Below are 12787 nucleotides of genomic sequence, written 5' to 3'. Positions count from 1 at the left end.
CCTCCCGCGCGGCTCCGCCCCGCCCCTCCCGCGCGGCCCCACCTCCTGGCCGCGGTATTTGGGGACCCCGGGGCCGTTGTCACCTCCGCTGCCGCCCCGCCCGCTCCGGCCGCGCGCCCGGTGAGTGTCCGAGGCGCTCGGGCCCTGGCGTTGGGCCTGCGCGCGAGGCGGGGAGGCGGGCGGGCGGCCGGGTCGTGACCGCTGAGGACCGGAGGGGTGGACGGGGGCGCGGGTCCAGCTGGGGTTCCCTTTCGGATCCGGCGGAAGTGACGGCGTGGTGAGTGTGGCGGCCGCCGCCGCCCGGGACGCAGAGGACCCTCGGTCTCGCGCACGCTCGCATGGGGGCGGCGCCGAGCCTCCCCGGGGGCCACTCCTGGCCCCGCGCGCACAGGTGACCCCCCGCGGGCTGGCGCCGCAGGGCGCCGGGCGTTGGGAGCCCGGGCGTGGGTGGGGCTGGGGCCCGAGAGAAGCCCGGGTGGCTGCCCAGGCGGCCCGGCTGCCCAGCGGTCTCCCGCCCACCGGGTGGCCGGCGCTCAGGCGCTTTCGGGGGCCTCAGTGAGGACCATTCCGGATCCTGGCACGTGTGTTGTTTGTTAAACTCGCTGCAGGTACGGTGTTGTAAGGTTCGGCATCTTCAGGGCTAAGAGGACCACCGGGGAGAGGTTTTAGTCATACCTGGGGTTGCGCGTGCTGGGTGAGGTCGGCTCTTCAGTTGCTTTCTTCCCCTTCCCCCCCCCCCATAAAGCTCAGTTTTGAGGGAGAGAGTATGGAAAATTAGTCCTCACATGCCGCCAGGAATACGCGGGTGCTGGGGGAAGCTGGGTCAGTGTTGGCACGGCCCCTCCCGGCCCAGCTGGTGTACCTTACGGCCGAGTGGGGAGGGGGAGTGTGAAAAGTAGCCTCTGGACTGAGGTCCTGTGGCTGCGTGGCCGAGGCTCAGAGATGTGCCCCGGCATCAGCAGGAAGGGCTGTGGTTCTCAGGGTTCTCGGTGTGTCCGGCTCTTCCCCACCGCTCGTGAGTGCCTGCATCCCCGGCTTTAGGCCACCCCAGAGAAGGACCACAGTTTTAGTCATACTTGCTCATGTAAGCTGAGTATTTAAAAGCAATATATGAGGCCAGTTCCAATCCACGGCATTTTGTTACAGTTGAGCTTATTGTGGGTAGCTCCAGCCAGCAACCATAGAGTGAAATTAGAGTGAATGGAATCACCATTCTTTTCTGTTTATACAAAGAGTGGCCTCCATCGCACCCAGTGTTTGTCGTTAGACCCCAGGGAAGGCCACACACCTTACACTAACAAGCTTGCTGGACCTGAGATCAGGCCTGGACATCAGCAGAAAGAAAGGAACGTGTAGTTCTACCACCGTTTATTGAATATACCCGCTTGTGCCTCACAGTAAACCTGTAAAGTGGAAGGAATCATCCCGTTTATGTATTAGGCAACACACACACACACGCACACACACACACACACACACTGCCCCAGAGACCAGGTGGGGACCAAGCAGGAGCCCAGGTCTCCATTATCTTTAATAGTAAATCCTCTAGGAAATTAAGGCATCCTAAGACAAGAAGCACAATTAAATAGTGACACCTTAAAAAATTATTAAGACTTGATCAGTTGAATTAAACCAATTATGTACATTAACTGCCGAAGGTTACTGATGGTGCCACAGGGAAAAAATGGTGCCAAAGGTAGATTGGTTAGACTTGTTTTACACACACACACACACACACACACACACACACGGCATAGTTCATTAATGAAACCTTAATGCTGGTTTTTATGTTCATGATTAAATATATTTTAAAAGGTATATTGTTATTGAAGCTGTAAATAATTTTGAAATAGATGATGAATTTAGCAAGTGTGTGTGTGCATGTGTGTATATGAAGGACACTCTTGGCTGTCTTATCTACGGAAGCGAAAATGTAGGAGCTTGGAAAGCTGTTGATAGGTGTTGTGTTTGCTGTGTGATCCTGTGGAATGTGTATCGTTGTTACTGGTATGTGCATTGAATGGAGAAGAGCTATCCCTCCATATAAAAACCCCACTAGATTGTCTATAATTTTCTTTGATATCTGGAGTGTCTTTGTGGTAAACTGTTTGAATTTGGTCCTATTTTTCTTTCTTTTTTAGGATTAAGACCTCTTTAATCTTTTTATGATTAATTGTTAAGGATTTATATATTATCGCAAAGTGATAATGAGAATCAGGTTATGATTATGTGGCAGGTTATTATCAAACAGACAAGAAGGATCTTGATAAATGGGACTCGGAGTTTGGACATTTATTTCACAATTAACAGAGGAACCGGGTAGTGGGCGAAGAAATGGCTTTTCATGTTTTTCTCTTGCTCACAAAAATAGTTTGTGGGTTTGTGACCATGTGGTTAGCATCTTCCTTTCATAAAACCGTGCTAAAACGACAATGAAGGGGCCTTGTGAAGCATGAAAAACACAAGGACAGAGAAGGGAGAGAGGAGACAAAGAGTGGACAAGAGAGGTCAGAGGTTTTGGAGGAGGAGAGTGACCAGGGGAGGGGCTGAGTGCCGAGGAGGGGAAACAGACCAGAAGGGGCGGACAGGCTCAACGTTGGGGCCCGAGCGCCAGCAAAGGCAGGGGTGGAGTGCAGGGCTGCAAATGGGGCCTGGGTAGAAAGCGTGTCCACAGACTGATGTGACCCCCACAGGCCATCTACTCTGCAGCGGACAGCCACCCTCCCTGCCTTACCCAGAGCCCAGTAGGAGATCAGGTCTCACCCCTGCAGGATCTGATGCGCAAACTCAGGGACCCCCAGGCATTGGACTGAGAGGAGGGGATTATGGGTCCCGTAGAAACCCCCCAGCCCCTACCCTGCCTGCAGCCAGACCAGGGGGCTCCTCCATTTGCTGGTTGCTCAGTAAAAAAAAAGCTACTGACCCCTTTATCGCACACATCCTGCCATGTGAGCAGTTTCCAACCTCGTTTTGTGTTTCCCTCTTAAATATGACTGACATCCCAGGATTGTCAAGCATTTGTGGAAAGCCTGTATATGAAAGAGACCCAAATAATATAAACACCAGCACAATAGCAGAAGACCCCAGGAGAAGAGAGACGATACAGGGAGCAGAAGACAACACCACAGACTGTGATTGACGTTCTCCAGGGAACTGGCGGGGGTGGGGGGGAGGCAGTAAAGAAGGAACAGCAGAGAACAAGGAGTGTTTAGGAATTAAAGATGCGATGGCTGAGACTGGAAAAAATCAGTAGAAAGATTGCAAGAGAAAATCATGAGTATCTTCCAGAAAATGCAACAAAATGTCATTGTGATGGAAAATGCAAGAGGGGGTAGATGAGAGCAGAGCTCTCTACTGCCGCCGAGAGCAGAGAGCAGCCGTGCGATCCCAAGTGCCCGACAGATATCACCTGCGCCTGCCACTCGCGCAGGTATGAGGCCCAGAAAAAGAGAACAGTCGGTCTGCAAGGGAACTGACAAGTGCCTTAAAAGTTCCCAGAGAGGGACTTCCCTGGCAGTCCAGCGGTTAAGACTCTGCGCTTCCAATGCAGGGGGCCCAGGTTCGATCCCTGGTTGGGGAGCTAAGATCCCACATACCTCACGGTGTGGCCAAAAAGTGGGGGAAAAAAAAGTTCAGTTCCCAGAGAGGAAGGGAAATTTTCTTGATTTGCTAGATTGAAAGGGCCCACCAAGTGCACGGCAAAATGAGTGAACGGGGCCCATCGATGTTGGCTGCCAAGCCGTCAATCATATGGGGTGGGAGGATAAAGACATTTTCAGACATGCGAGAAGTCAAAGTGTCTGTATTCTGTCTTAGAAAGCTATTGGACGATTCGCTTCATCAAAGAAGGGAGTAAACCGTGAAGCAGGAAGACATGGGGCCCAAAGGAGTGTCTGGGGCTCAGCAGTGCTCAGGCTGAAGAGCAGTGAGTCCACAGTGGAACCGTGGGGACGGCGTGGCTGGCAGACGGTGGGATCCACACGTCGGTACAACCGAATAGGAGGCTGGGACCACTGCAGCCCGGGTGGGCGTCTCTGAGCTCAGCTGTGTTTGAGGAAAGTCGGGGGCGGGGTGGTGGAGGAAAAGTTGACGTGCTGTCTCCCCTTCACAGCGCGGTGCGTGAGGGGCTTGGGAGGAAGCATCTGCCCAGCTTCGCCGCAGCAGCACCAAGACTCACGCGCTCCTTGAGGAGTCAAGGGTTCGGTTTTGTGCTTTACAACTTTTCCATGAAGCCAAGAGAGGGCCTGACACTTGGTGTCTTTGGACTGGGAAAAAAATTCAAAATGGATGTAAGACCTTGTTGTTGCTGTAAAGGGAGGGTGTTGGAGATCAACATCTCAAAATAAAGTAGATGAAAGAGAAGCCCACTAGCCCCCACTTGTGACGATTTGAGCACCAAGAAGAAAACAGACATCGACTCATTGAAATACCTTGTTTGTAAAAGATCATGAGTCTGTTAATAAGCTCAGGTGAGGCAAACAAGGTGAGCTTAAAAAGGCACAAGAGAGCTTCAGTCCTGTTTCAGTATTTTGGGGTGGCCAGCCCCAACCCCATCAGAACACAGATTATCTGGTATATCCCCTTCCTCATGGAGGGAGCAGAAATCAGGTAACTGACCCAGGGCACCAGAGCTGGGACTGTGAGCCTGGTCTCCGTGCCTTTTCCTCTGAGTCTCCTGCTTTGTTTCTCCCAGTTCAGTGTTTAAGACCAAAGCTGCTTTCTGTGGAAGAACTATTGATCTTTCACCTCCAGTTCCCTTCACACAATACACAGAAGTACACTGATTTCTCCGCGGCCCCAGTAGATGCCGTGGGCTGGCCAGGACAGTGCTTTCCTGGGGGGGGGGGGGGTGGCGGCGATGAGGGCAGGTGTGCTTTTCGAGATCAGTGACAGAAAAGTCAGAGCCTGAAACAGGTTTGCTGGACGTCACCAGAGACAGGGTGCTGTATTAATGGCGTCTCTCAGGTTGGCATTTCCGTTTGAATCAACACTCCTTCGACATCTGAGGGAGGAATGCGTGCAGATGGCGAAATAGAGTCCTGGATGGGTGGGGAGGGGGCTCGTGGGACATCTCCTTGGCCAGGTGACCTTGCAGCAGACCTAACACACACAGGGCCCTACAACCCTGTCCTTCCTCAGTTCATGGAGGGCCCTGGGGCTGCAGCGTCTCCTGGTAGACTGGCCGTCTTGGTGGCCCTGTCCCCAGGCCAGAGGATGACCTGTGCGGTGTGTGTGTGTTGGGGGGGGGGGCTGAGTCGTGACGTCTGACTGCATCAGGGATGCTGGAGGCTGTGCTTCTTGCGTGAGTCCCCAAGTGCCCTCGTCCAGAGCCGGGCAAGGAGGGCCTGGGCCTGGGGGGCAGCAAGGGCCTGGGGACAGGGCCTTTGATTTGGGCCTTGGCACAAGCTGAGGCCGCATAGAAGGAGAACTGGACGTCAGAGGTGTTTGTTTTTAAGGCTTTCGTGCCTCTTTGTATGTGATGTGATCTGTCTTTTACCTTAAGGCTTCAGGTTACCCTAAATGGGGGCCTTGCTCCCGCATTACAGAAACGTTCAACCATCTTTTCTTGTGTAACTGTGTCGTTGGATTATCATTTTGAATGACTTCTAAATTATGAAATGATACATATAGGCCCTTAAACACACCAGACAATACAGAAATGAAAGCAAAGGCGAATAGCTCCTTCCCCGATCCCGCCCCCAGCAGGTACCCAGGATGGGGGCCCTCCCGCTCCCTCGCTGTGCTATCAGCGTCACTGTGCACTAAGTGTTAGAAACCCACAAAATAATGCTGAGGGCCCCCGCAAGAGACATCCAGTTTTGTGCCTGTACCTATTTGCTCGCTGAACCAGTGTCAGTGGTAACTTTTAACAGCAGAGTGAGACACGGCCGACGCGTAGCCTAGATTTACGCGACGCTGATTTTAAATCCATCGTTTCAGACTCGCCGCCATGGATGCTCTGTTGGAAGCGAACGGCACGTTTGCCTTGACCCTTCTGAAACATCTGGGTGAAGACAGCTCGCAAAATGTGTTTATCTCACCCATCAGCATCTCCTCTGCCCTGGCCATGGTCCTCATGGGGGCACAGGGAGACACCGCGGCCCAGATGTCCCAGGTACGTACCTGAAACCAGTTCTGGGCGATGGCAAATGCTGTTACTTTCTCAGTTGAGTTGGTCCTCCGTGTTTCAAATCCCAAAGGTCTTGCTCTTGACACATAACCCCCTCTGTGCTGCCCCGTCCCCTGGGCCTCCCACACCATGTCTCTTTGGCAGGTGGCCGGGCCTTCCTGACAGCTCAGTACCTGACTTCCAGGAGGACACGCTTGAATGAGCAAGTGCTCATCCAGCCTCTGCTCTGATGCGCTGGCCAAGGCCCGGCTGGCGAGGCCAGTCCTGCAGTGAAGCCCAGACCAGCCCGAGGCAGGCTGCGCGGGGCATGAAGGTCCAGCTCCTGCGGCCACCGATGGCAGCCATAGTGTGTCCTCTGGCCCCGCCCAGCATTCACAGCCCGCCCAAGGCCCAGGGTCTCATCCCTTCTTGGGGCCGGGCTTGGGCTCCAAGTCCAGGAGGAACAGGGCTGTTGAGGCTCCTGGGTGCAGAGCTCTGTGAACTAAAGGCCGCCCCACTCCTGGCACACCCTGGAGAGACAGGGAGGGATCACCCTGCGCCGTGGGGAGGTGCCAGCGTGCTCAGGCTGACGAGGCCCACACTGAGTGGCCTAAGCAGGAGCCGTTTCCTTCCTCACAGCTCTGGAGGCTGGGTGTCTGGGATCCAGGCTGCTTCTGAACCGTGTGGGTCTCTAACAGCAGCTTAAATTCTGCTTCCCTGAGCAGGGGCACGGGCACAAGCTCGTGAGGCAGGGCTCCGTTGGGCTGGGGGACGATGTCCTGAAGCCCGTTGTCTGGCTGAGAGGCTCTCGGGGCCCTGCCTCAATCTCCAAGGTTTAACCAAGTGTCCTGATCCTGCCCGAGGCCTGTGCTTTGCGTTTGACCTTTGCCCTGAGGCCGTCACTTACTTTCAGAATCATTTGCTGGCTGGAGAGGCTGGGAGGGAGAAGCATTCTCTCTTTCCACCCAGCAAGTCCTGGGTTGCAAATATTTCCTTCAATTCTGCTTGACAAAGAAATAGCTCCCTCTTCAGCTCGTCTTTCTCTTCCCTCACGCTTTCCCAGGCGGCTACCGACGCCGCATTCTTCCCGGGCATCTCCTTACGATTCCCCGGGGAGAGGGCCAGCCTTCCCGCGGCTGCAGGTGGCAGTGGTGTCCGCACTGTCCTCCCAGCCTCGGCCAGCTGCTGGGTCCAAAGCCAGCGCCCACGTTCTAGCTTTGTGTTACAGGAGAACCATGCCTGGACGGCTGCCTGGACCTTCTATGGCTGCAAAAGAAACAGCCCCGCAGCTGAGTGGCTGCGAATGACGACGGTAGCTTTTCAGCCTCTGGCCTGGCCCTATGGTGCCCGCTGGGCTCACTCGTGATCTAGGAAGGGCCCTGGTGCTGGCTGTTGGCTGGGGCCTCCGTCCTCCCACAAGGAGCTCTCCCCGAGCAGTGTCAGCTCCCCAGGGCTGTCCGCGACGCCCCCAACGGGTAGCGGGGACTTTCCTAGACCGTGAGGGCTGGGGGACGAGACAGCGAACGTGGAGCTGCCGGGCCGTTTTCGGCCCAGGCCTGGAAGAGTCACCTCTGCTGTGTTCTGCTGGTCAGAGCACGTCCCAGGGCCAGCCCAGACCCGAGGACGCGGCGTGTGTGTGCGGAGACGGGAGGCCTGGCGGGCAGCCTTGTCTGCAGACAGACCACAGGAGTGGGCGCACGGAACTGAGCTTGCAAAGGGGCATTTCTGCTCCTGCCGTCACTGCTCGGACTCCCTGCGGGAGGGAGGCCGGGTGGCTTCCAGGAAGCATTGTGTCTTTAACTGGGTGAATCTCGTTTTAAGCTGCAGTGAGGATCAGTGTGGCCCTTAGGCTGACTTTAGTGTTGTATCCATTTCCTGTAGTCAGGGCACATGGAAGTTGTGTATTTTTATCTGTTTTTGATTTCAGGCACTTTCTCTAAGCAGAAGCAGCGGCGGAGGTGGAGACGTCCACCAGGATTTCCAGAACCTCCTCACCGAAGTTAACAGGACCGGCACACAGTACTTGCTCAGAACCGCCAACAGGCTCTTTGGAGAGAAGACTTATGATTTCCTCCCAGTAAGTCATACTCGCTGCTTTTACTAAGAAGGTAGAGACCAAGGCGGCGGGGAGGTGGCTGGGGGGACCTTGTGGTGCAGCAGAGGGCCTGTGGGCTGAGACGCACACGGGTGGGGTGACGCAGGACCCCGCGCACTGCCGTCCGCGATGGCAGCCACTGGACACGCAGCTACTTATGTCCCAGTGTCGTTAATTCAATGCAGGTGAGGTGAAGTATTCAGTCCCCCAGTGGCACCGGCTGCAGTTCAGGTGCCCGTAGCCGCAGGTGGCGCCCTTCTGAACGGTGTGGATTTAACACCTCACCACGAGCGCTGAGGAAGTGGTGGCGTGGGCTGCAGGTTTCCCATGTTACTGTGGGACAACGGGCCCTGGTTCACGGCCGGCGGTTCCGAAACACCGAGGGAGCAGTGGCCCTCACCACGGTAGGAGCCCACTGGGCACGGCCGTGGCCCTGCAGTTGCTGCGTCTCAGTGCCAGCGTCCTGACCTCGCTGGTGCGGCGTCCATGGCATTTATTTGGCATCCAGACCATGACTTTTCTTAGTTTGTATTTATTATTAAATGGAGCTGAAGACTGAGAAAGGATTTGAGGTTAATTCCTCGCGTTCATTTGTACATTCCTATGCAAACCATAAAATTATCAACGTTCTGATTTGGGGTGGTGAGGAAGTAGGCTCTTGGCGTTGATTGTTTTTGTAGCCACGCGACTATGTTGCTCTGTGTCTCCTAGTCTTTCAAAGATGCCTGCCGCAAGTTCTACCAAGCGGAGATGGAAGAGCTGGACTTTATCAGCGCTGCGGAGGAGTCCAGGAAACACATAAACACCTGGGTGGCCCAAAGGACAGAAGGTGAAGATACGTTGTTATTTCTGCTTTCCTGCTATTTTCTAATTAATTTTATTGGAGTAGAGTTGATTTACAGCGTGGTGGTAGTTTCAGGTGTACAGCAAAGCGAATCAGTTATACCTATACATAGATCCACTCTCTTTTAGATTCTTTTCCCATATAGGCCATTACAGAGTATTCAGTCGAGTTCCCTGTGCTGTACAGGAGATGTTTTCATAGTATTTTAATTAATCTTATTATCAGTTCCTTCACAAGAGCATCAAATGTAAACAGGAATGATTTTTTTTCTCTGAATAACTGTAAACTTTAAAAATCTACTTTTGAAATACAATCAGTGTATAATTATTTTCTCTAGCTTTTTCCCTCTCCTCATCAATGTTTGGTGCACCTCTTCCAGAACAATCTTTTTTTTTTTTTTTTTTTTTTTGCGGTACGCGGGCCTCTCACTGTTGTGGCCCCTCCCGCCGCGGAGCACAGGCTCCGGATGCACAGGCTCAGCGGCCATGGCTCACGGGCCCAGCCGCTCCGCGGCATGTGGGATCTTCCCAGACCGAGGCACGAACCCGTGTCCCCTGCGTGGCAGGCGGACTCTCAACCACTGTGCCACCAGGGAAGCCCCATAACAGTCTTCACTTTAATTTTGTTGTTGTCGTTGTTAATGTTAATATAATCTTTATCTTCACAAATAGTGTAAAGAAAAATTTGGTTGCGGGTCTCAAGCTGCCTGCCTGTCCATCACCGCTTATGCTCTGCGGGTGACTAAGTGTCATTGCAGGACACTTGGTTAAGTCCTCAGCCACCTGCGACTCTTAATTTAAATGTTCTCCACACAAGCTACAGCCTCTCACCTTCAGGACAATCCCTGAAGCGCAGGCATCCAACATTCCTTTCTCTCCCACTGGGAATTATCCTGCACATATTACTTGGTTCATTTTTATGTTTTATTCAACCGGTGGTGTTTTTCTGACCAGAGCTTTAAAAGCTTTTGTCGCTGCCTTTGTTTTAGGGGCCAGTCTCCCTGTACATGGTTGTTTAGAGGACGGCGAGCCCCTTGGTCTGTGCACTTGACCCCTCAAGAAGACGACCCAGTGAATGTCGTCCCGATGCCTCCGTCAGGAAGCCCTTTAGCTAACTGGTTCTTTAATTCTGCTTTTCAGGAAACATTATAGACCTGCTGTCTCCAGGTTCAGTGGACTCCATGACTTCTCTGGTTCTCGTGAACGCCATCTACTTCAAAGGAAACTGGGAGAATCAGTTTAACAAACAGCACACCAAGGAAAGGCCGTTCAAAGTCAGCAAGGTGAATATGGGTATTTCGCAATAACAGAGGAGGTTCTTGGAAACAGTCCCTGTGTTCACATTGGTTTATAGAACGTGCGAGAAGGCTGACCTCAAGTAACTGGTGCTTCGTGTGGCCTTAGGCAGCCCAGCATCCGGTCTCCCAGCAAACCTGGGGCCTTCTTCTCGCCCTGCCCGCCCCCCGCACTGTGTCATCGAACGTGGTCCATGCTGCCGCTGGGCATTCTGTCTGTATCGCACATCCCACGGTGTAGCTCTCAGGCTGAGGGGCCTTCCTGGCTTCCCAGAACTTTTGAGATCAAGTTCAAACTCCAGACTATGGCATGTGAAGCTCTTTGTGGCCCTGGATCCTACCCATGTCTCTGTCTTCATTCTGTCAGTACCTGTATATCCCCCTTTCCTCTCCAGCGGCGTCTGGAAGCCCCCCTAGCAGTGCCCCCAGCCCGGTTTCTGTACCCCTCCTCTGAGCTCTCACAGAGAGCTGTGGCACCGATCTCCCGGGACCCCTCTAGCCCCTGTGCAAATGCAGGACCAGAGAGGTCACTTGGGAGTTGTCACGATGACCAGGGCTGGGCTGACAGCAGCGGGGGTGGGAAGCACAAGCTTTGTGTCTTAAAGGTGGAGCCAGGGCTTCCCTGGTGGCGCAGTGGTTGAGAGTCCGCCTGCCGATGCAGGGGACATGGGTTCGTGCCCCGGTCCGGGAGGATCCCACATGCCGCAGAGCGGCTGGGCCCGTGAGCCATGGCCGCTGAGCCTGCGCATCCGGAGCCTGTGCTCCGCGGCGGGAGGGGCCGCAGCGGTGAGAGGCCCGCATACCGCAAAAAAAAAAAAAAAAAAAAAGTGGAGCCAGCGCGGTTTGTAATGAGTCAGATGTGAGTGTGAAGGACGGGGGCCAAGGACACTCCAGGGTTTTTGACCCCGGGATGAATGGTGTTGCCATCAGCCGAGATGGGGAAAATTATAGATGGAGCAGCCGTGGAGGGGAACACGAGGAGCCAGCGTGAGAGGTGACACTGAAGGTTTCTGTTATGTCCAGATGCACGTGTTGAGTAGGCAGTAAAATTTATGCCTCTGGAGTATCGGGGGGAGGTCCCGGCCAGGAATATAAATGTGGGAATTCTGTTTAAAGTCACGGGACTGAGATCACCGGCAGAAAAGCAGCACGAGGCCTGAGCCCTGGGTGCCCCAGGGTTTGGAGGCGGAAGCAGTGAAGGTGAGCTGGCAAGAGGGAGGGGACTGGTGTGGTGTCTGGAAGCCACCAAAGTGTTCCTGGGGCCCAGAGGGGCCGGCTCTGCTGACTCGTCCAGTGTCTTGTTTCAACTTCTTGTTTATCCATTCCTTTACAGAATGTGGAGAAGCCTGTGCAAATGATGTTTAAGAAATCCACCTTTAAGATGACCTACATCGAAGAGATATCCACGAAGATTCTCGTGCTTCCCTACGTCGGCAGCGAGCTCAGTATGATCATCATGCTTCCCGATGAAAGCACCGATTTGAAAACGGTAACTAAGCGGTAACCGCGCCGTGGGGGAAGGGGGTCCCGTCTGAATCCCCGCCCGGCAGGCTCCCCACCTCCCAGCAGGAACCCTTTCTGCAGCCAGCACAGCTCCCCTGGCCGCCCCCTCGAACCCACGGTGCGGTGCGTGTGGGCCACGGCAGACGGTCCCACTGAGCGTTGCTCTGGACCCGAAGCCCTTCTACTCACCTCTTCTAGGTGGAAAAGGAACTCACTTATGAGAAATTCGTCGAGTGGACGAGGCCGGACCTGCTGGATGAGGAGGAGGTGGAGGTATCCCTGCCCAGGTTTAAGCTGCGGGAGAGCTACGACCTGGAGGGCGTGCTCCGCGCCCTGGGCGTCACCGACGCCTTCGAGGGCGCCAGGGCCGACTTCTCCGCGATGTCGGCCCAGAGCAACCTGTGCCTGTCCCGGGTCGTGCACAAGGCCTTTGTGGAGGTCGACGAGCAGGGCACGGAGGCGGCCGCCGCCACCGCCGCAGTCCTGATGCTGCGCTGCGCCAGGATCACCCCCAGGTTCTGTGCCGACCACCCTTTCCTCTTCTTTATCCAGCACAGCAAGACCCGCGGGCTTCTGTTCTGCGGCCGGCTCAGCTGCCCGTGAGGAGGCGGCGGCCGCGGGCAGCCCCGCTGGGCCCTGCCGGCCCGCTTTCCCGGGTGCTCCGTGACGCGGCTGCGACCCAAAGTGGCCTTGGCGACAGTCCAGAAATAAAGGGGCTGATCGAGAAGGCCTGTGTCTGTGTGTTCGCATGTCCCGTGCCCCCTAGGACCTGCATTGCCATTCGGGGGAGGGCGGTCACGCCCGGCAAGTGCCCCTGCTCTGAGGGGCGCCCCTCGCCCTCCACGTCCAGGCCCTCAGGGAGCGCAGGTGCTTCCTCCCTCCTCTGCTCAGGGGCCCCTGTTTGCGAGAGAACAGAGGGAAGCAGAGGCTGCGGCAGCCACG

At 55.0% G+C, this 12787-nt stretch overlaps 1 protein-coding gene across 5 annotated transcripts; it reads left to right on the top strand.

The window, feature by feature from the left end:
- Positions 1–9: 9 nt before the first annotated feature.
- LOC137231487 (serpin B6-like) lies at positions 10–12572 on the top strand. 5 transcript variants are annotated; one of them, XM_067751853.1, is made up of 7 exons: positions 10–120; positions 5941–6115; positions 8037–8186; positions 8916–9033; positions 10188–10330; positions 11676–11831; positions 12044–12572. In XM_067751853.1, exons 2-7 carry the CDS (start codon positions 5951–5953, stop codon positions 12446–12448), a joined length of 1137 nt encoding a protein of 378 aa, XP_067607954.1. In that variant the 5' UTR covers positions 10–120; positions 5941–5950; the 3' UTR covers positions 12449–12572. The 5 variants fall into 5 exon arrangements, with proteins under 5 accessions (XP_067607954.1, XP_067607956.1, XP_067607953.1 ...); XM_067751855.1 differs by lacking the exon at positions 10–120 and adding an exon at positions 183–277; XM_067751852.1 differs by lacking the exon at positions 10–120 and adding an exon at positions 233–391.
- Positions 12573–12787: the final 215 nt, after the last annotated feature.

The sequence above is a fragment of the Pseudorca crassidens genome, chromosome 10 (genome assembly GCF_039906515.1).
Source record: "Pseudorca crassidens isolate mPseCra1 chromosome 10, mPseCra1.hap1, whole genome shotgun sequence".
Taxonomy (NCBI): domain Eukaryota; kingdom Metazoa; phylum Chordata; class Mammalia; order Artiodactyla; family Delphinidae; genus Pseudorca; species Pseudorca crassidens.
Note: the sequence above shows the minus strand (reverse complement) of the source record. Positions and strands in the feature narration are given on the sequence as shown.

Excerpts from the sequence above, each read along its gene's own strand:
- LOC137231487 (XM_067751852.1), top strand. The coding sequence starts at position 339 with ATGGGGGCGGCGCCGAGCCTCCCCGGGGGCCACTCCTGGCCCCGCGCG. Across the intron at positions 6,116-8,036 it reads CCGCGGCCCAGATGTCCCAG|GCACTTTCTCTAAGCAGAAG; the intron begins GTACGTACCTGA and ends TTTTGATTTCAG. Across the intron at positions 9,034-10,187 it reads GGTGGCCCAAAGGACAGAAG|GAAACATTATAGACCTGCTG; the intron begins GTGAAGATACGT and ends TCTGCTTTTCAG.